We start from the raw sequence: 23501 nt of genomic DNA on the forward strand, positions 1-23501 counted from the left end.
GTGGACATAAATAATTTTCTTTTTTTGTTAAAGTACTTGAGAATGGGAATATGATAAATATCAGCCTCATCATATTTATAGAACCAATAAATTGTTAACAAGTGGACTTTGATACTTGAGTGACTGGCCAAATAATCTTTTGCCAAGAACGAGTAGCTTTGGACTTCAGTGATGCGAGAGTCTAAATTAGACTTGCACGCTGTCAAAGACTTTTTGCATTCAATTAGACTTTTCGATGCTGATATAACTGAAGCGACGCAATCGCAAGCCACCGTCTTCCTACACATTTACGAGTGTGCGTGACCGAAGCCACACCAATCTGAGATTTTCATTTCATAAAAGGTATTTAAGCAACATATTTTCAAAATATTAATTGTGTACTTTTGTCATAATATTTTGCTTGAAATTGTGTCAATTATTAATTTAAATTTATTTATAAAAATACATAACCTGAATTTTATTAAGAGTTTCAGTTGCAAAGAATACTTTTTACTGAAAGAGCATTTATAAAAATTGATAATAATAATAATAATAAATTTAGGAATAATTTATAAAATGTAATTTAATATTTTTCCTAAGACCTACGCTAATTAATGTCCTTTTCAAAGTTGTGCGATAATTAATTAATTATGGTTTTATACAGTTTTATAAATAATTATTTTATAGATTTTAATTGGTGAGTCGCCGTCGAATTGGTTTTTACCCTGACAAAAAAAGTCGAAGACAAAAAAAGTCTAATCTAAAATGTGTGTTACGCTCATTGGTGAAATCATTGTTTGATTAGATGCGCTTAACAGATAAATAACAGTTTTAGCTTTCTTCTGCTGCAAAGTTATACACATTTCCAATCAGATATGCAGAAAAATAAATAATTTTCTGGCCCGTTTATTTAAAAAAAAAATTAACAAATTTTCACAAGAGATTTTTTGCAATAAAAAAAATACGGTCTGAGCATGTTATTATTAAAAACAAAATATATTAAATGCTTTGATTGCATTAAATATAGCACTAAGCATTATTTATGTTTCAGAATAATGAATAAGTGTGTGTAGACTTTGAAAACAGTTTTAACATTTTTTCAGTTTCCGTCCGTGAGATTTTTATCAGGAGATAATATATAAAAGAGCTGATAACTTCTGTTGGACTTTTTATTAGAAGTCAAACGACTTAAACAACCTCCCGTCAACAAAGACTTCTTAATAATCAACAAATCCACAGTTAATTTAAATTTTTTTATTCATTAATACTTTTGTACTAGTGTGTTATATTATTTATTACATGATCAATCACTGATTGAAATAGTTGAAAATAAAATAATTGAATTAATAATTTTACAGTCATTCCAAATTAATTGTGCGTTTAATCAATACCTTATATTCTATATGCACAAATTTTAAAGCAATATGATTGTAAAATAGAAAAAAAATTATCAGAAGACTTGTTCTTTTTTTACTTTCAGGGCTAACCATGTTATAATTATAGCTAGCCGAGGATATCTGTTTAGTGAATGTCCTCCAATTGTACTAAAACTTCCAAAGCTTTTTTTTTAACCAGCATAACGAATTTTTGCCTATTTTAATTTTGAAAATTTTTAATTAATATTTTTTTCTTGAAAATTTTTATTTTTTTTTAAATAAATTGACTCTATTAAAATGAAAAAAATGTAATGAACATTTTAATCATTCTACTTTTGTTTAAATTTGTACAAACTCATTTATTATCGATTAAAATCCTAAATTTATTTAATTTTAATAGAGAAATGCCCCCTGGCAGATGGTTTGACGGCATCGAACTAGAGAAGTTATCGCCGAAACGAGGCGGATATCAATTTGCTAAGGATCAAGTACAAAGTACGATTTGCCACGATGAGATTGAGAGATTTGACATTAAATGCGTAAAGAAAAAAATCGTAATAATAAGAGCAATTAATCATGGATTATTGGCAGGTTTACCGAATAAAGAACAAGTACACGTGGGAGCGATACAGAGAAAGGAGGGAGGAAATTAGCAAAGATTTGGGAGGTGCGTGGGTCAAGGAAATGCGCCTCTTCCACGGCTCACCGCAAGCAATGACGATCGCCACTCAAGGTTTTGACCGCGGCTTTGCCAAAAAGTCTGGCATGTTTGGAGATGGTGAGTGAAATAAAAAGTCATATTTTTTCAATTCACCATAAATGTGTAATTCATTATAACATTATTGGTTCTTCTATGGTGTTGTGAATTCAATTCTAAAAGTAAGATATTTGTTAAAATAGTGAATCAGGCGATGGAAAAGTAAAAATTTCCAGGCGACCAAAGATTTGCAAAAACTCCAAGAATTGGCTTCGGTTGCCTACTTTAAAAATCTTTGATTGCCTAATTTTTATTTTTCCAGCGACATAATAAATTTTTATTTTGCATCTCTTACGATTGAATAGATAAAACCAGTCCATATAAGATAGAATTGTTGCGAGTTATTAATTACTCAACTGCTGGTTTATCTTATAATTCTAAAATAAAATGCAGGTGTTTATTTTGCGGAACACTCGTCCAAAAGTAACAACTACACCTTCGGTTGCTTCAAACCCTGCGACGCTCACGACGACAAGGAATGCGAGATTTGCATCAGAAGAATTCTGATCTGCAAAGTCGCGCTGGGGAAAATTTACGAGACCAAGTCGACTGTGAAAAATCTTCCTGCCGGATATCATTCGGTCAAAGCAATTCCACACGGCGGATTTCTGTTGCGTCCCGAGTACATAATTTACAATGATGCTCAGGTATTGAAAAGAAATTTTCAAGTTTTAGAATAAAAAAATTAATAAATTTCCTCACCAGGTTTATCCCAGCTATCTAGTCGAGTACACTGCCAAGTACAAGTCGGATTCAGACTCGGAAGACGAACGTTGCAATACTCCACATTAAAAACGACTGCTTCCAATTTCAGCCCAGTTTTCTACACTTTTGTGTATAACAATTTTACATTTGTGCCCCCTCCCCCTCTATTGCCTTCCAAAATTTTCCAATCCCGAAATCTTGGAATCGACAACCTTTTTGTTCGGTTGAAAAGGTTGAAAATTTGACTATGAAAACTATTATTATTAATGTTGAAAATTAAATACTATTTTTTGTTTTAAATAAGTAAAATGTTGCTTTCAATGAGAAAAAAAATGTTAAATAAATTCTTTAATTCTAGTTGATTTCTGATTGAAAAAAAAAATGAAAAAAAAAACACGTTGGAAATTTTATATTGATAATTATGGAGTAAAATCACGGCACTCTTCCACATAGGTTTCATGGTTTGAATCAAAATAAAATCTTAGCCATTAAAAAAAAAAACGATTTAATTTCTCAACCTTCACGTATATTAAAAAAAAATTTAAAAAAATGTAATTTGCTGAAGTGAATTTAACTTTAAGTTGTAGAAGCGTCAATAAATTAATTCTTTAATTATAAAGAATATGAAATCAGATTAGTGTTAAAAACTTAAATTTTCATTTCAATTTAGTTCAAGTAGCGTCAATGGTTGAAATAACAAAATCGTACATTAAGATGATGAAATGAATTTTTGTTTAAGTTGATATTTTAAAGTCAAGAGGGTAGAAAAATTTATTTCATATTTTTCTTAGGATTTAACATCTAATCTTGGTTGAAATTCCGAAATAAACTTTTAGAGAGCATCCCTGAAACCCTTTAAATATTTCACGAGCGTCCTTGTTAGACGCGCAGTCTGCCCTCCTGTTTAACGATCACCGCGGACGATATAGTTTAGCGTCCGCATTAATTCCTCATCAAAAGGCGGCGCAACTTTGCGAGAGAGAGTGACCAGAACTTGGCGTTCTTCACAAGTCTTTGGCAAAAAGCAACAAACAAGAGTGCGAGGAATATTGCATTGTGTGAGGCGCGCTAATCTTGTTTTCCTCTCCGTGAATATCTCTGTGCAAAATCAGGACTCGCTCGCTTGTTATAAGTTATGCGAGTCACTGATAAATCACCGCGCGCTTAATTAAAGCGTGTGTGATACGCACTTGGTAATTAACTAATAAGCACCTTGCAAAGGCAATTAAGATTGCCGCCGGTGGAGGAAGGAAAACCCCTAATGCATCTCGAGCACACGATCAATCTTTATTCACAATTGCGCGCCGCGACATGCGACACCGCGCGCGTCACGTCGCAAATCTCAAAGTGGCTTCTGACGTCACGAATATTCATTACGGGCAATTAGCTTCGGCTCAATTTGAGACAAGAAATTCACCCACTCTAAATCATGATATTGACAGTTTTTAATCTCAATTTTTGGAATGGAAATTTATGTCTTAATTTAATTTTAACTGATTATAAAAAAAAATAGTCCAAATACTTCTCATTAAAATTAGTTCTTCTTTTTTTTATCAAATTTCAATTTGTTGAAGGCTGAGTATTTTTTATTTGCCTTTTGTAAATTTTCAAATTTTTTGTACAGACTTGACAAAAAGACTGAATTATCAATCAATTTAAACTGTTTAGAGGATAAAAGTAGAGCTCAATGATCGCTGTGCAAAAAGAGAGTTGCTGATTTGTTTGATGCATTTTGTTCCATTTGAAATGACCGTGCAAAAAGCATTCATTCAAATGAAAAAGCTGCATCTCATTCATCGGCAATACCTTTTTAACGATTGCTCTGTGTTTGTGTTGAGCCCCAGCGTTAGTTTTTATACTTTTGCCTTTGCGGCGCAATCAAGCGCCGCCTAATCCCCAGACGCCGTTGTTTAGCAATGCAAAGAGGACTTTTTTTATATCGTAACTCGGCCCAGGCAGGTACGAGAACCGAGAACGCTTTTCTTTTTATCTCTGCAAAAGAGGCAAGGCTTGACGAGTGCGCTTTTTACGGGGCGAATTAAATATATTTGCTTCCTTTCTTTCCTCTCTCGGGGCGGTAAATTTGAGCCCGGCGCGCGGCTAAGCTGTCTCCGCTCTGCTACTTTTTACGGGGCTGCTGGCGTAATTAATGGTAATGGATTTCATTGGAAATGGGCGCTATTTGCCACCAGACCTCCGCTACTTGGCCTTTTTCTCTCGCTGTGACAAATACAAAATGGTTAATTCGCTTTCGCAGCAAAGTTCTACGTCGGCGCCCAAACAAAGAAAGAGAAAGGGAGCAAATTTATATAAGACGGGGGAAGGAAGCTTGTAAAGTGCGTCACTAAATTAGCCGAATGCAGTGGCGCAGCGGCGAATGCAAAATCACGAGAGCGCGCAGGAAGTGAAAAATTCGCTGGCAATTATGATGGCGAGAAACAAATGTCTTCCTGCCACGGCGCAAATAAATTATGTGTCGGCCTGAAAAAGAGGAATCTCGGATAAATCATGATTTCATTAGGTCGCCCCGCGATCCCACCCTAGGGAACAAGCGAGCCAAGTGTGAAAAAGGCTCTGCATAAACTAACAGGGCAGTGACAAAAAAATCCTCTTTCTTTCAAAACGTTTATTATGAAAACATTATTCAATTAAAAATGACAAAATAAATTACTAAAATAATCAATAAAATGTGAAATCCTATTTGACTTACTTTGTTAATTTTTTTTAGTGCAATAAATCTTCTTTGAAATTTATGGAAAACAATATTTTCATTTCAATCAAATCAAATAATCTCCTGAAAAACAAAACTTGCTGTTTCAAATTAAAAAAAAACTCACAAAATTAACAATTAACTACAAAAGTCTAACATGAAACAAACATTATTTCAATTTCAACACAGTCATTCTACTTAATTCGTTTTTTTTTTAGTTTTCTTTGAGGGAAGAAGCTTTCTGACTCCATTTCATTAATAGGATTGATGACACTTAAGATGGAAATTTTGGGTACTTTGACATCTTCAGCGATTCCTATGGTTCAAAATTTTTGAATATGATAATTTTTGTTGCACATAGCATTAATATTTTACTATTTCTCGCAGCAAAATCTGTTCATTTTTTTACTTTAAATTAGCTGCTTTTTCTACTCAAAATTGAATTGATCTGAAAACCTTTTTTTGTAATAGAAATTTGAAGAAAAAAGTTTAACTTTATTTTCAGAATAAAACTTTTGCGTACAATTTATAAAGTTGTGCTGCTGTTTTTCACTGCCCCAGCCCGGCTCGACGCAAAGTGCAAAGGGTGGAAATAAATTTTTTCTACTTTGTTGTGCTAAGCGAGCGGAGAGGGCGCGAAGTAAATTATTAGGAGCATTGCGCGGAGACACTTTGGAGGCTCTTTTACGGCTGATGGCTGGGGTGTCTCCTCGCCACCCTCTATAGCTCGTTCAAAATATATACAACACGCATCAGCAGGGGCGTTCGCGCAGAAACTGCTTCTTCTTCTTCTTTCGCGCCGCTGCAAATATTATCCCCCTAATAACGGTACATGTGTCCGATGAAGCTCAAATGCCAAGCCGAGTGGCGAAAATTGAATCCCTTTGTTGTTCGCAACAGCGTTTTCCCTCGCCTCGCCGCGCCGCCGGTTTCCTCCTCATTTCCATTCGCCAAAAGCATAAGAGAGAAGAAAAGAGGGTCGATTTTTGCCTGCGCTTGCGAAACCAATCATGAGATTGTAATTCGATCACTTTCGACTTTGGATAAGTGAAATTGGCTCCCTGCGATTTCGCATATTCTGTCATTTCACTCATAATAAATTTATACTCTCTTTGTAAAATTTACTCACATATTTATGCAAATTTTTAAATAAAGTTATGCTTAATTCTACAATGAAACGCTACTATTAAATTAACCATTTATAAAATTAACGTTATTCAAATGAATAAGAAAAAAAACGAATTATCTATTAAAATTGTCTGCAAATGTAATTATTTCTTTCAATAATTTGGAATATTATAATGTCCTATTCGATAATAATTCTGCCAAGTGAATTTTTTGAAATAAAATTAATGTAATTTTTTTTAATTTACCCAAAATTAAAATCACAAAATAATATTTTAAACTCTGTGATTGTTTTTGGCAGTTTTTTATGAATTAACATTGCACTTCTGCGTGTTTGCGCAATAAAAATTTAACTGATTTTAATAAAATGGTGGTTCAACAATATTTTTGAAAAATTAACGACTGTTAAGTTTAGAGCAGCTAGAGTTTTTGCTCGTCAAATTCTTTATGAAAAGCTTTTCTTGGGAGAGAACAATTGATTTATTAATTGGACTCGATTAATTTTTTTATACTGTAGATCCTTCATGATACGTAGAAAATTAATTTAATAATAATTTTTGAATTTCACCTCATTAGAAAGTTTTTTCATAAATGAAATAAAAAGTTACATACAATTTAATTAGCTTGAAATTTCCAAGAAGGAACTTGCAAAAAAAAAACTACTTTATCTACGCAAAACTGAAGAAGAAGCAACTCCGCAAGGCACGGATATGATCATTATTTTGCAGTCTGCGCTCTTTTTATTAAAACTCGCTGCTCGGGTCTGTCACATAGTTTCCTTTTCGCAAAACTTTGGCGTCTCCACAAAAGAGTCAGCAGACGTGCCTGCAGGACTTGCTCAAATTTCATCGTTTAAAGCTCAAACGAGAGGGATCGAGTTGATCTCTTGCAGGACCACTTTGCAATCAGCCAGAGAAATTAATCCGAAGTGCGACGCAGGTTGGAAAATTTTGCGGAAATTTCCTTTGTGTGGCGTGAGGAGTCTCTGCTCTCATTATGCAGGCAGGAGAAGAGGAAGAAAGCCGAGAGAGAGACCAGGATGAATTGATCCCGCGTCATTGAACATGATTTAGATTAAGCGTTTTGAGGCGCGGGCAGTGACACGTTTGTTCCCTGCGAGAAAAGCAGGAGGAATATTAGAGTCGCTGCGAGGCCGAGATAAGAAGCCCCGGCGGCCCTGCCCACCACCGACCATTATAACACTTGGCTGATCAAGTTAATAGAACAAGCAGTGACAAGAGCTCTTCTTGTTCGCCGCACATTCGCCTTTTTATTATTCAAATTGCCCGCCGAGCTAGAGAGTGTTCAATTGTGGATTTTCATCTCTGCTCCCCGCGCCAGCCTAACTAACGCGAAAGGCCTCATTTTCTTCGGCGATAATAGCTGGAAATTTCATTTTCCTCCGCGTTGCAATCGAGAGCAGAGCATTCCACCGCTCCTCTGATCCGTTGCGACTCCAGGGAGCCACTTTTCCCCCCAGAAATTTTCTGCACTTTCCACGAAATTGAACCTAACGGTGAGCACCGCGATGAAATTTTTGTCTTCTGCTCCAAGAAAGAGGTAAAGATTTAAATTTATATTTTTTCCCTTTTTTCAAATGAAAATTTTATTATTATAATTAAAAAGGTGTTCTAATTTTTGGATGAAATTAAAACAAATTCATGGAAATAAAAGATTATGAGATTAGGTGTGTTTATTTTTTATATATATATTGGAAGAAATAAAAGAGTATCAAAAATTGTACCAAATAATAAAATTTTATTGCTTATTATAGTCAGTTCTTACCGTTCTTACTATTATAATCTGTTTAAAATGAAATTATGGCTAAATACTTCAAATTTGTATATACTGCCATATAAGCCATATAATACAATTTTTTTTTTTTAAGCAACAAATTTAATGTTGTGGTAGAATTTCACAATCGAGGGTTGATTCATGGTGATTCAAATCATCATGAAATTTAATGTTCTTGAGTCTTGAGTCAGCGGAACTGGAACATCTTTCAGGGTGATTCGTACATTTACTAACATAAATTAATTTTAAAGTTGCATGCATCTAATTTAAAATATTTAAATTTAATTGACGGTCAATCAGCAAGATAACAATACAATGTGATTTTGACCACATGTTCATTGGCGCGCTTTGAAATTTCTCATCTTAAAATTTAATTATCTAGGTTCCAGATAAAAGTTTTGACAAAACTGTTGATACAATAGTTGATGTTTAAAAGAAAATTGAACCTTTTGTTCAAAAATGAACACTTTATTTTCATTAGGAGCAAAGTTATAAAAATTTGAATTTTGAATTCTCGCTTCCAAGTGATCTAAAATCTCGGCTTCACTCTGCTATAAGTTTACGGCTGCTAGAATTGGGCGTGCCAAATGTATTAATCGCTGGTTTCTCATCTCCCATTAAAGCAGTGATGAGCTGCAAATTTTATGAATTTTTCCATTTTTGCCCCATTTACGTCTAAAAATGTTATGAAAAAATTTGATACCAACGCGAGCGAGCTATGAAGAATGAAACTTAAAAATTTGGCATATTTTGCTTACTATTGTACCTAAAAATTATTTCAAAATTTCCTGAAATTTGGCACATATTTGCGCACAAAATCCTGTTGCAAAGTAATTTATAACTCCTTGTTTTTTTTTTTTAATATTCTGGGACATTTTCACAATCTGATGGAGAAAAAAACATTTTTCTGCAATCAATGCTCAGCTAATTTTTATGTCACCTCTGAACTGAAATATCACATTCGCAACATGCACTTAAATGAGACTGAAATGCAAAATTTGCAGCAATAATATAAGGAGCGCTTCTGTTATCTTAGAACTTCATGATGTCAGCAAAATTTTTTCATAACAAATAAATTTTCAAGTTCAATACATTTCTAATTTTTACTCAAATTCATTTGGTCTTGAGCCTATCTATTGTTTGCTGCTGCTGGAAAAAACTAAGGGTTGGCAGTAAATCGCTCAAAGCTGCGCATTGTTTTGAGTTGTTGAGCATCAAGGGATGATGTGTATCATCCCCGTCGGAATTCCTTCCAGGTCGTTGAAACCGAGTGTGCGGAAACAAAGGCTCCTCCGAAATGATATGCAGCGCCCTACAACAAAACAATGCAACAATCGCGAGCAAACAGCCATAACTGGCAATCGCTACTGACGTCGAGTTCCATCCATCACTCAGTTAGTTTGGCCGCCACAGTCGGTTGGACGATTCGTTCGCAGCACCAACAACCCTCGCATGCTCCATCTATATAAAAAGGCTGCAGTGTTTCGCTTTTAATCACTCTCGGTCGCAAATTAAATTGCGCTTTTTTCGCCGCGATTGATGAATGGAAATTGGCTATGCGCTCACAGAGACAGCCCTAGTTAGTTTATTATATACAATGTGTGTGTTTGTTTGTTGCTGCAAATTGACGCGAATGGATGCGGTCGACGTTTGCCGCTGGCACTTTTGCGCTCCGAGATTTATTATTTATTTGTCAACCGGAAAATTTATATGGCTTTCTGATCAATCAAGCCGGTCTGTACAATGGCGAAAAACATTTATTCTGCTATGATCAAATTTCACTTCTGCATTTGAGTTTTATTTATTATTTCAACAATCAATTTCCTTCCATTGTTGAATTAATTCTCAAAATTGATTTTACTATTGATTGGCTTTATAAATTAAACTTGTTTATGGTGAAAATTGGATTATTTTTAAATTGAGGAAATATTCAATAATTGCGTTTTTTTTCTTGTTTAAGAAATATTTTTAATTCATTTTTTTATGATTTTTTTAGTGAATTAATTATTATTTAAAGTATGACTTGAAATAAAACTCCATATAATTTCCAGCTCTGCGTAGTTGCATCTTTCACTTCTTGCTTAATCTTATTCACTTGTGTTAAGTCAAGGTCTCTCCTAATTAGATTAGGCGCGGCGTGAGAAATGGCTTGGCGGTGCATATGCGACTCTCTTTGCACAGCGACGAGAGTTGATTGCCCTTAGTAAGTGCCAGACTGATGTATACGTATAAAGTCTTGGGGAATATAATTGTGCCATTACTCGCGCTTCTTCTCGCTGTTGCTTCATTATTAGTCGCTCGAAGAGGCTTTCGAGTGCGGCTCGCCGATACCAACACGACTTGTGAATGCAAACTTTGCCTGCGAACAATGCACAAGGAAGGAAATGGAGTTGGGACCGCGCGAACCAAGTTCCAAACTCTAATCATTGCAAACTCGTGCAACCCGCCGGACTCGCTGATTAATGTCCCACCGAGTAGGACTCTCGCAAAACATATGTCCAGAGTTAACTCATTTTCGCCAGTGACCATTTCCTTGATTTGTGTGATGCAAAATTATTAATTTAAGGTGGACCTAAACCTAAATTTTAAATCTAAAAAGTCATAATTTTAGGCATTTATCTTATTTTTTCAATTTCTTTGGCGACAATGACTATGTTTTGTGTTGTTTAAAGCGGCTTCTGCTGAAAAACGACCTGATTCATAGTTATTTGATGATAATTTTCCTACACAATTTATTCCTAAGGAGGCGTCTAAAGAACGAGTGAATTTATTTTGAGAACTTTGCTTTTGGTTTCTTATGTAAATTTTTCTAAAATATTTTTTCCCCTAGAAAAATGATGTTACCATAAAAACTTTGAACAATAATTGTAACGAAAAACAGTGTTTTTATACCAAAAACTTCAAAACTGATCCCAATTTTGGTAATTTATTTTCAACTTAATCATTTTCAATTGCCGATGGACTTTTTTATATTAAAAAATTGTCTAATAAGTCGCACTTTTTCTTCGGGTAAAAATATTTTTGAGCGCAAAGCATGAGCGCAAGACTTTTTAAAAAATTGATCGCGAGCGCGAGCGCAAAATTGTTGAGCGCACCCATGTATGCAATTTATCGCCATCAAAATGAACAAAAAATTTAAAAATAAGGCTTTTCATTTTCAATTGAAATACATGTAAATTAAATTTTTAATTAATTAATATCTGATGGCATCAAACATTTCTTTTCTACTTTATCCTGTTGTTTAATTTAACTTTGAATCTCTCCTCTCGTTTCTCGTCAGCGCAGAGCCGCAGAGGGAAGTATTGTATGTCTCACTTCAAGTGGAGCTGGGCTGGCGTTTTTGATTGATTTTTTTTTTCTTTTAAATTGGATGCAAATAATAATGAGCGGCTGATGGAAAGAGTGGCGCTGGCGGGATTCATTCCGCGCCGGCGATTCCATAACAGCGCCCGCCGCCGCCGCCAGGAAGACCAATTTGGACAAAATAAATATTTACCCGCGCGACTAAAAACCTTTCGCACCGTCGCAGACACACATACAATGTCGACGCCGATCAATCTCACTCAAGATTTTAATTAAATTTGGAAGAGCCGCGCGCGCGTTCCGATTGCTTCCCAGCGAGTTTTATTTTTGTGTACCTGCGGCCAGGCCGGGATTTATTGACTTAGCCAATTCATCAAATCTACGAAATTGAGTTCGCCTCTCTTCGCCAGTGCTCAAAATAGACGCTTGGCTTAACTCGCTTAAATAAATAATGATAGAGAGACGAGTTGCGAGAATCATTCGTCGCAATTTCATTTGTCCTATGTTAAAAGTCCCCACAAATTTCAAAATTAAAATGTTATATTTGCCTGCAATACTAAATTAATTTCTTTGTATTTTAGGTATAATTTAAATTTATATAGAATTTAAAAATTTTAATAAGAAACAAACATAGAATGAGACATACTTTGAATGTTATTAGAGTTTCCAAAAAATTTTCTTTCACTCTCTGCAAAAAAAACCCTCATTTTTCAACATTTCCGCGTTTATAACTTTTTGCCCTTTGGATTTAGAAGAAAATGTTAGGAATAAAAAGTGCGCAAAATTAAATTTTCCACAAGTTTTGTACAAAACATTTTGCTCTAAAAGGATTTCCAGAAAAGCTAGAGCTAAAAACCAATAAAAAATTGACAAAAATTTACATTTTCTCTTTCAATCATCACAAATATGAACCCAAAATTGTCTAATTTAAGCAAACTTGATAAAAATGTTGAAAGCTTATTAAGAATTCCTTTATAGATTGCCGTGGTTCTCATGTTTTTACAAGAAATAGAGCAATTAATAGAAAAATTAAAAAATACAAGCCACCTTTCCATAATTTTTTTTAATATCAATAATTTGAACTAATTTGAAAATGACATTTTTTAACAATTTAGAATTGTAATAATGGATTGAAAATGGTTTGAGTGTAATAAAAATTCATCAAAATGAAATTATCTTTTCATTACAATGTTTTGCTCTAGTGCTGAAGATAATTCGGCCGTGCAAATTAGCATCTGGTCATTTTCCCAGCGGGGTGTGCGCGCCTGTGTAAATTATTATAAACAAGTTGAACCTGCTCTCTCTGGCCGAGTTGGGCCAACTTGTTCGGTCCGTTGTAATTAAGACCCTGCACTGCTCTCAAGTAAGCAAGCAAGCAAGAATTTATTCTCAAGCAAAGACAGCCTGTCCATATAATTGGCAACGAGTGGGTGTTGCCCGCGCGCGCGGCAAACAGACAAACAGCCCGGCCGACCCTTAAGGGTGGCAGATGTAATTAACAATCGGGCCTGCCTTTGAATCAACACACGGCCCTCAGCAGGCAGCGCGTCCGGCCCCTGGGAGGCCACGATGGAGACGCACCGTGTGTAATGGAGCTGCCGAGAAATGCAGGACGAGAAAGTACAAGCAATCAATGCGCGGTCTAATTGCGGCGTTACCGACTGTACAGTTTTGTGCTCCGCGGGGACCCTTCCCTACTTACGTCTGCTTAATGAGCGTGCTATTGACCCCGTGAACAAAATTTAATTAATTTCTCCCCTGAGAGGGCTTAATTAGAAAAATTGGTTAAGTTTCGACAAATTTTGAAAATAATGACCACAATTGGAATATTTTAGTTGCAAAAGTTCTCTGAATTTCTAAAGCTAATCAATAGCAATTTAAACAATCTGCAGCACTCCGCATTTGAAACTCAACTATCCATAATTTTAGGTTTTTTTATTTTTTTTATTTTTATAATTTTTTTTATTAAATTCTGCTTAGCCGCCAGGCTTTCTAGTAGTGAAATTACTTAAAATATATCAAGAAGAAAGTTCTCTGAATTTCTAAAGCTAATCAATAGCGATTTAAACAATCTGCAGCACTCCGCACTTGAAACTCAACTATCCATAAATTAAGGTTTTTTTATTTTTTAATTTTCATAATTTTTTTTATTAAATTCTGCCCAATCCTTAGGCTTTCTAGAAGTGAAATAACTTAAAATATATCAAGAAGAAAGTTCTCTGAATTTCTAAAGCTAATCAATAGCGATTTAAACAATCTGCAGCACTCCGCACTTCAAACTCAACTATCCATAAATTTAGGTTTTTTTATTTTTTTAATGTTTGTTAATAAATTCTGCCCAACCCCCAGGCTTTCTAGTAGTGAAATTACTTAAAATATATCAAGAAGAAAGTTCTCTGAATATCTTGAGCTAATCAATAGCGATTTAAACAATCTGCAGCACTCCGCACTTGAAACTCAACTATCCATAAATTTAGGTTTTTTTATTTTTTTAATTTTTATATTTTTTTTTATTAAATTCTGCTTAGCCGCCAGGCTTTCTAGTAGTGAAATTACTTCAAATATATCAAGAAGAAAGTTCTCTGAATTTCTAAAGCTAATCAATAGCGATTTAAACAATCTGCAGCACTCCGCATTTGAAACTCAACTATCCATAAATTTAGGTTTTTTTATTTTTTTAATTTTTATATTTTTTTTTATTAAATTCTGCTTAGCCGCCAGGCTTTCTAGTAGTGAAATTACTTCAAATATATCAAGAAGAAAGTTCTCTGAATTTCTAAAGCTAATCAATAGCGATTTAAACAATCTGCAGCACTCCGCATTTGAAACTCAACTATCCATAAATTTAGGTTTTTTTATTTTTTTAATTTTTATATTTTTTTTTATTAAATTCTGCTTAGCCGCCAGGCTTTCTAGTAGCGAAATTACTTAAAATATATCAAGAAGAAAGTTCTCTGAATTTCTAAAGCTAATCAATAGCGATTTAAACAATCTGCAGCACTCCGCACTTGAAACTCAACTATCCATAAATTTAGGTTTTTTTATTTTTTTAATTTTTATATTTTTTTTTATTAAATTCTGCTTAGCCGCCAGGCTTTCTAGTAGTGAAATTACTTCAAATATATCAAGAAGAAAGTTCTCTGAATTTCTAAAGCTAATCAATAGCGATTTAAACAATCTGCAGCACTCCGCACTTCAAACTCAACTATCCATATATTTATCTACTAGTAAGCCTGGGGGCTGGGCAGAATTGAATAAAAAAAATTATAAAAATAAAAAAAATAAAAAAACCTAAAATTATGGATAGTTGAGTTTCAAATGCGGAGTGCTGCAGATTGTTTAAATCGCTATTGATTAGCTTTAGAAATTCAGAGAACTTTCTTCTTGTTATATTTTAAGTAATTTCACTACTAGAAAGCCTGGGGGCTAAGCAGAATTTAATAAAAAAAAATATAAAAATAAAAAAAATAAAAAAACCTAAATTTATGGATAGTTGAGTTTCAAGTGCGGAGTGCTGCAGATTGTTTAAATCGCTATTGATTAGCTTTAGAAATTCAGAGAACTTTCTTCTTGTTATATTTTAAGTAATTTCACTACTAGAAAGCCTGGGGGCTAAGCAGAATTTAATAAAAAAAAAATATAAAAATTAAAAAAATACCTAAATTTATGGATAGCTGAGTTTCAAATGCGGAGTGCTGCAGATTGTTTAAATCGCTATTGATTAGCTTTAGAAATTCAGAGAACTTTCTTCTTGATATATTTTCATATAATTTCACAACTAGAAAGCTGGGAGAGGGGCACAATTAAAAAAAAAAAAAAAAAACTCAAAAATAAAAATAAAAAACTAAATTTTTGTTTAGTATATTATGTTGAGTTTCTTGATAAATTAAAAAATTACCCATTTTACTGGATGATTTTGACAGAAAACAAAAAATCAATTTGATCTTTTGCCGTTTTGCCTCAAATTGAATAAAAAAAAATTAAAAAATAATACAATCTAAACCAAAACTTCAACTTTTCATAATTTTATATTCTTTAATAAATGTGTTTTTTGTTGCAGCAAATTTTTATGAACAAAAATATAATTTTATTTTTTTTTGCATGTAATTCGTCGCGAATGTGAATTTTGTAATGAAGATATCAAATTTGAATAAATACACAAATCATCAGAGATTTGAAATGAAAACCAGGTTGATTCTCGTAGGCAAAACTTGCGTATAGGAAATTGATATTGGCAAATCAAGTCAATATTTTACTGCAGAATCTCTCGTTGGAAGGTGAAGGAAAATTAAATATTTGACATGAATTGCGCTTCAAAGAAAAATTCACCTCGCAGGCGTTTGCAGAAATTTCCTCTTCAGCTGCGTCAATTTATAAGAGACATTTCTACTCGCTAGCAAATATTTATCAGGAAAAGATCTCAAAATTAAACTTGTTCTGATCGACAAACGCCCGACAGCACCTTTTGCTCCAGCGTCGCGTTGGATTCGCCGAAAAATATTCATTTCTGTGATTTCAATTCGTCACGGGGGCTGAGGAGGAAAATTCAGCCCGCGTTTTCTTTCTCTCGGAACGACCCGATGGTTTTTTTATGCAAACTGCCCTCGATCGGTTGCACACCACTCAATGGTCCATTTTTCACGGTCAAAGTGAGGTAAAAAACCGACTAGTGTACATTAGAGAGGTTGAAGGGAGTAACGACATGGGTTGAAAAACCAAAAGTCATTTAATTTTAATTTTATTTATGATCAGAAAACATTATTTTCACTGGGAAAATTTAAGCAATGATTGATATAAATATTGGAAATTAATCTTGAAATAAATCATCTTTATATTAAATATTGCAATTCACTACTGTTGACAAATTTTTAGTGCTACAAAACATTTTACACGGAAAAAACAGTTAAAAAATAGCACCAATAAAAAGCTAAAACATCCGAGTTAAAAAACACTGCATCTCCGCCAAAATGAGCCTCAAACTTATGAAAAAATAAACATTTAATATAAACATGAACCGAACCGATATTTATGTTGATCAATTGGGTGGAAAAAACTGCAGGTGAACTTCTGATGAACCTCTGATTTTTAATGGATGCAATTTTTATCGGAACTTTATTCAATTTAATTTAAATGTATTTAATAAGAATAAAAAGCTCTATTTGCATGAAAAGTTTGAATATGATTGTTTGTATATCAATTTGGAAAAGTACTTCTGTATTGCAAATATGTTGAGGGGTTCAATAGTGGATATGTAGATTTCAGAAGAAATTTATTTAATTCTTTTGTACGAAACAGCAAATTTATAAGTTCAAATTTTGCATTAAGATGAAAAAACATAAAATAACGCTAAATCAAAAATTGTGCTTATAATTTTATATTATTTCTATTAAATTTAATATTAATAAGATAATTTTCACTTTTAAAAATTTGATTTTTTTTTAAGTTGGCGCTTTTATAAAGCGCATCTCCCTTCAACATCTGTGGCGTATACCTCTGGCCCGAAAGTGAATTTATAAGAGCGCACAGATATATTTTATCGGCGAGCGGGTTGAATAAATGTTGACACAAACGCAATCGATATAGATTTGCGCCAACCTGCCCGCCCGCTCCATAAATACTGCGAGTCGCAACATCAATCTTGGCTAAAACATTGGCCTTTCTTCTTCTCATGGCTTTGCTCTTTCCTCCTCTCTCAGTAGACGCATGAATTATGTATCTCGTGCGGTTGATGGGGGCCAAACGGACCTCACTTATGTCAATCATAATGCCGCGCCATTTATATATATTTTAGGCCCGGCGAGAGGTATATTTATTTTGTTTGTTTGCCGCAGCAGCTTTTTGTTTGCGCCGCCGCTACATCAACAAGCGTTCCATTTGTGCCGTCATGTGTGCGTCGAGCAAAAAGTTGCCAAGAGGCCACTCCACCCTTAAACTCCACCGCGCCCCAGTATAATTCATCCGTCGATCCACTCTCGATCTATTTCGACCAAAACTCAATCGCTCCATTTATCCTGTTCTGCGCGGTTTTTTCTGCGAAAAGTTATTTCTGCAGCGCTTACCTCCAGTGTTTGCCGTTTTTGATGAGAGAATTTCGATCAATTGTATAGGACACAAGCCTGCGGTACTTAATTAATAACTTACCAGTTTTACTATTTTTTTTTCATCTGCAGAGGAAAAAGATCGAAGAGTAGAGATTTATTTCCTTCGTACTTTTGTCCATTTCATGGCTACATTTAGATTTAAGGATCGTTTCAGAAGATGCAATTCTTTCTAAAAAAATCATCAAAAATTATTTTGTGTCATAAACAGACAGGGCATCAGGTGACAGAGCAGCAAGATTGATGGAAGAGTCGTTTATGAGTAACCAAGTGACACAGTTGCGTTTTGTAATATGTGCAAAGAAAAAGGCCAAATAATTACATCAAACCTTTGAAAGTAAGTAAAAATTGTGTCTATTAATTCTATTTACCCCAACCAAAATGATTATGAATTAAATAAGCAATCCTAGCTTCCGGGTTTATTCGTTTCCCGACAAAATCATCAAAAATTATTTTGTGTCATAAATAAAAAAAAAATGCTTTGCTACAGCAAATAGTTTGATTTAATATTCATAAATTTGATTTGAAACACTATAGCTCATTTTTGTCAGTAGTTATATTTCCGTCAAGACTTAAGAACACTTTAATGTATTCAGTACCTGCAGGCACTGAAGGCACTGCAGTTGTTCAATATATTGATAGGTTTTTCTAGTTTTTTTCCAATAAATTGATAGTTCTTCCTTCTTTTTTGCTAGAAAATTATAGGATTTCCTAGTTTTTTTCAATAAATTGACAAGTTTTCCTTCTTTTTTTCAATAAAAATGGTAGATTTTCCTTCTTTTTTGCTAGTTTTTCTAGTTTTTTTCAATAAAATGATAGTTTTTCCAACTTTTTTGTCAGAAAATTTGTTTTTCCCAGTATTATTTAAATTTCAATTGCGCATGCGCGGGCATTCATTTGTTTTGCCCATTCATTTGCCCATATACCTTTGCCCATGTGACCTTTTGCCCATTTGCCCATGCGTGACGTCAGACCGGAATTGAAAACGTGCCAGAATTGGTATTAGTACACTACTCTAATTTTCTACCAATTATGATGCATTTGAGACGGATAGGAATACTAGGGGTTATTCTCTATGTCTCTGATTTTATATTTGCAGTTTTCTGATTTAAATATTTTTAACTAACGTTGATTTCCGAATTAATTTGCAACACGATTTAATCTATAAGTGAAATGGAGACGACGTAGGGGAAACGTTGCGCTAGCAGTGAGAGCGACGACACATCTCGTTTGCCGATATTTACCAGAATCGCCAATACACTCTTCCGCACCTAACCAACTTGCGGGCTAAGTGCGTCGCGTGCGATGGAAGAGCGCTGATGGAATGCGTTGATGTTGATGGAATGCACACACACAAAAGAAACACTCTTATTCTGTTCAAATCTTAAAGAAGCCGGAGGCATCGTTTTTATTGGGTTCCTTATAGATTTTACAAAGTTCTGTTTTACGTCTAGCTTTGTTTGATTTTAATTTAGTTTAATTTACATTAATTAATTTGAATAAAATAATTAAATTAATTATTTTATTTGAATTTACTTTTTGATTTGAATTAATTTTAATTTGGAAAAGTGTTTTGTTTTGTGTTTGAAGTTTAATTGTTTTTAATTTGGAATTTTTAATTTTAATTTATTATTAAATTGACTGAATTTAATTTATTTATAATTAAGTAAAATTATTGGTCTCACATTTGTGTGTATTTTAATTGTGAAACACTAAAAATATGAAAATTCATTTTAAATTCTGGCCCCGGTAAAACAAGGGTGTAGTCGTTTTGTATTGGTTTTGTAGTGAATTTGTAGTCATCTTGGAGTCTGTAGTCGTTTTGTAGGAATTTTTTCCTTTTTTATATGTTAATTGTAATTAAAAATTAATTAGCGAATTTAATTTATCTACAAATAAAAAAAGCTTCAGAATTTTAATTTTTTAGAGTTGAAAAATTTTATTTGCAAAAAATTTCAAAAGAAAAGAATCCTTGTATAATTTCGCTTTGATGAAGAGGTCTTTAGAAATTTCTGAGCAAAATAAATAAGCAATTTTAAATTAAGTTAGATACAGATTTTTGACTTGGGGAGAAAAAATTGAAGGCGGGACAAATAATATTTAACCTGAGACAGTGGTCTAAATTTTATCCCTTTGGATTTATCCCGGGATATCTTTTATCCCGGGAGAGCTAAGTCTATTGAATTTCCCTTATTATTTATAATATAGCTAAATGCGATAGACTAATTGTAAGTATTTTTATTTTATTGTTTTGATAGCTTTTGCTCGTTTTTGTCCCGTGACTCCGTGAGAAGAAAATTAACAAATATAAAAATGACATATGCGACGTATTGATGTCTATGAAAAAGCAAATTAAAAACATGTTTATTTTTCTACTAAAATAACTCTACTGCATGTCTGACCATTGAACGCATTTTCCTTTCAACGTTAATCCCTTTGCAGATACATTTTTGAAAAGCAGAATAGGTGGATAGTAATAAAGGGATGTAAAACTAGCTCTTTATCACGTTCCAGGTTTATTGCTACATGCGTGTGCCTGGGTTTTTTAATATCTTTCGCCGGCTTTATTGTGAATTTAGCGATCCAGAGAATATCTCTTGTGCGAGGTCACAAAAGAAGCGCGAGCAAAGTCAGCAGCACTAAATGCTGCGCGCAGACACGGCTCAAAGCTCGCGTCGCCTCTTTTTGTGTGTGTGCGCGGGCTCGGATGAAATCTCTTTTAATACTTCTCCGCCTGTACACTTTTTTATTCCTTGTGATTTGCAGCACGCTTTAATGCGCGCAGTCAGCGCAATTTACAAATAAAACCCTTCACCTCGCTCCTCTTTCTTTCTCTGCTACATGCATAAAATATTTATCTCCGCTTTATCCGGCGCGCCCACAAAGGTACTAATAAATATTCGACCAACCAACCGTAAATCCTCCCTCTCTCATCACACGCAATTCCCCAACTTTGCAGTAATTCCGACTGACTCGCGCAAAAAGTTGGACCGGCGTCACTCATCATATAAAAGCTCAGCGCCTTCTTTTGCTTCCGATCTCTCAGGTCGAATTAATTCAACAAAATTTTGCCTCCCTCAGCTTCTCTCTTCTGCGCCGATGGCCTCTCATCTCTCGAATCAAATCAATCGGTTAAAAAAAAAAAATGAGAATAAAATCTGCTTTTTCACCGCCAAAATTAACTTTAAGAACTTCTTCAACTCCACTGATAAAAAAAATAGCTTCAATAATTTTGGAAAAGTACAAGGAAAATAATGGTGAGATTTTTTATTTCATTTCAACTATTTGATTTTTATCATTGGTTCCAATACTGAAAAGACAAAAGGTAGAAACATTTCTATTTTTTAGGTGATTTTAAAACTTTAACATAACATTTACAAATTAGATTTATTTCAATGAAATAGTCAAATAAGCCTCTATTTCATTTCCAACATGAAATTAACCGATAGTTAATAATTTTTAAATTATTTCATCAGTAAAATGTCTCCAAATCTTGATTCCTAGATAAACTAAAAATGAAAATTAGCGCGGAAACGTTTTGCTTTTGATAAGAAATGAGACAGTCTCATGTCGCATTCACGTCGTCCTCATTATATTCCATCGGCGGTTTTTTTGCTCCACTGGAAGACCTCAAACGTTGGCCGACCCATCAACTACTTACATGTCAGTCCTCGCTCTGCCCTCTCACGTCAAAGTGAATCTGTGAGCGTGGGCAAATATAAATGGGCCGAGTGTGTTTGCAATTAGACCGTCGTCTCGCAAGAAGGGTCGGTTTAGCTCAGTCTTTGATGTCGGCTGCAAAAATTGCCGTCCAAAATTGTTGGCCCCGAAAGGGCATATATTTGAAAGTCGTTATATGCGCCGGAAGTATGCAATTTGTCCGACAAATGTGTCGAGCCGGTTGCCTATTCATCATTTCTGTGGCAACGAACGCAAGCCAATTAGGACAAGAAGAGAATAGTCCTTTTTATAATATATGGATGGATTTCATTTTTTCTACACACGAAATTTCCAACGAAGCCAAAATGTAAAAAAAATTTGATGATCAGGTAAAATGTAAGAGAATAATAAGTTGATTTATAGTAAAATAAATAAATTGAAGGGTCGACACCACTTTCCGAATGAAATTCTTTAGTGATTAAATTAATTAATTATAATTTCATAAAATAACTTAATAATAATATTCTTTAAATGTAATTAAAACCTTTATAATTATAACATGGAGAGAAAAAAACTAAGTTTTCTACTCACTTATTAAATTCTTTTGATAATAACACTCTTTATTGTAAATATCTTTCGCTTATTCTCCTTTTATAGTATTTTTCAATAAATAGTTAATTACTATCCAAGCGTACATGGAATCGGCCTGTCTCTTTTCAACGTGCATAAAGAGAGAAGCAATTAAAGTCGGCGAGAAGCAGCAAAAATATCAAGCAAAGTTATTCAATAATGTGCTTCATCTCTCTGCAACTTGCAGGAATTCAAATTAATATTGCCTTCTTAAGTTTCGTACGAATTATTAGCTCCCTTGTTAACTTCTCGTTCTCCTGAACAAAAACTTCTTTCATAAATTTCGCTGTCTATCAATTCAAGTTTTCCTACCTCCCATTGTAAGGTGCTCAAAAATTTGCTCTCACAAAGGAAAAGGCAGGTTTTTATTACACACACATACCTCATTAAAATCGATTTTTATTAAAACATTCTTCCTGCAAACTCCCGAGTTCTTTCATAAAAACACACACACGTGCTGCATTTTAATAAAAAAAAATAACGTTCTCGTCTCTCTTGATGGATAACTTTTGCTGCGGATTAATAATTTTGAACGCGCGCAGGGTGCGTTTGGAGGAAATGTGCGGCGTCAGGAATCCGTCGTTTGCTGGCGCAAACACTTCGGGGCGTGTATAAAAGTAATATATATTTCGGCGCGGCTCATTTGCGTGTGTGCCACGGAGAATGGCAAGGTCGGTTTTGGCGACGTGACGTGACTATAAATCCCTCTCGCCCGCTCTACGAAAGCAATCTTTGCCGCTTCTCAACCTTGAATCACTCAATTGCATTTCATCTCTCGGCCCTGCGCGCGCGATATCAGCCGCTGACACACCAGATATTGGCCTTTCGCAATATCGCCCCCAAGTGCGCCTCTTTCTAATTTTCACAAACTGAAAAGAATGGTATTTTAATTTAAAATTCATATTCAGTGGAAATCTGATAATATTTATAATTCTAATGGAAGATGTGTATTTATCCCGAATAAAATAATTATATCGGAATAAATAGCAATTAATTTAAATTTTCCTTCGTTTTCTTTTTTTTTTTGCACATACTTATTAATGCCCATGGATGATTCCTCTTTTTTTGTTTCAGTATTTTATTTTGCAATGTAGATTAATGAATTATTGTGGACGAAAATTAAGGATTTGCAAGCAAAAAATGATGATTTTTTAAATAAAACTGTACCCAAAAATAAAAAAAATAAAAATGGGTGGTGCCTTCTGCACCAATAATAAAGGGCACAGGCCGACAAGACCTTGACCAAAATAAAAAAGTTAAGTTGCTAATATCGTTAAAATTATAACAGGTATTAGATGAATTTATTAAAAACTTAAAAATTTGCATCACTTTAGTGGGTTTTGAATGTTGCATGAATTTTGATC

The 23501-nt window shown here is 34.0% G+C and overlaps 1 protein-coding gene across 1 annotated transcript; it reads left to right on the top strand.

Moving 5' to 3' along the window:
• The first annotated feature begins 203 nt into the window (after positions 1-203).
• On the top strand, positions 204-3297 carry LOC132197266 (poly [ADP-ribose] polymerase tankyrase-like). Its single transcript, XM_059620434.1, has 5 exons — positions 204-342; positions 1756-1894; positions 1947-2133; positions 2506-2759; positions 2818-3297. The coding sequence occupies exons 2-5, from the start codon at positions 1760-1762 to the stop codon at positions 2902-2904; spliced, it is 663 nt and encodes a 220-aa protein (XP_059476417.1). The 5' UTR covers positions 204-342; positions 1756-1759; the 3' UTR covers positions 2905-3297.
• Positions 3298-23501: the final 20204 nt, after the last annotated feature.

The sequence above is a fragment of the Neocloeon triangulifer genome, unplaced genomic scaffold, assembly GCF_031216515.1.
Source record: "Neocloeon triangulifer isolate White Clay Creek 2 clone unplaced genomic scaffold, ASM3121651v1 ptg000012l, whole genome shotgun sequence".
In the NCBI taxonomy this organism is placed as follows: Eukaryota; Metazoa; Arthropoda; class Insecta; order Ephemeroptera; family Baetidae; genus Neocloeon; species Neocloeon triangulifer.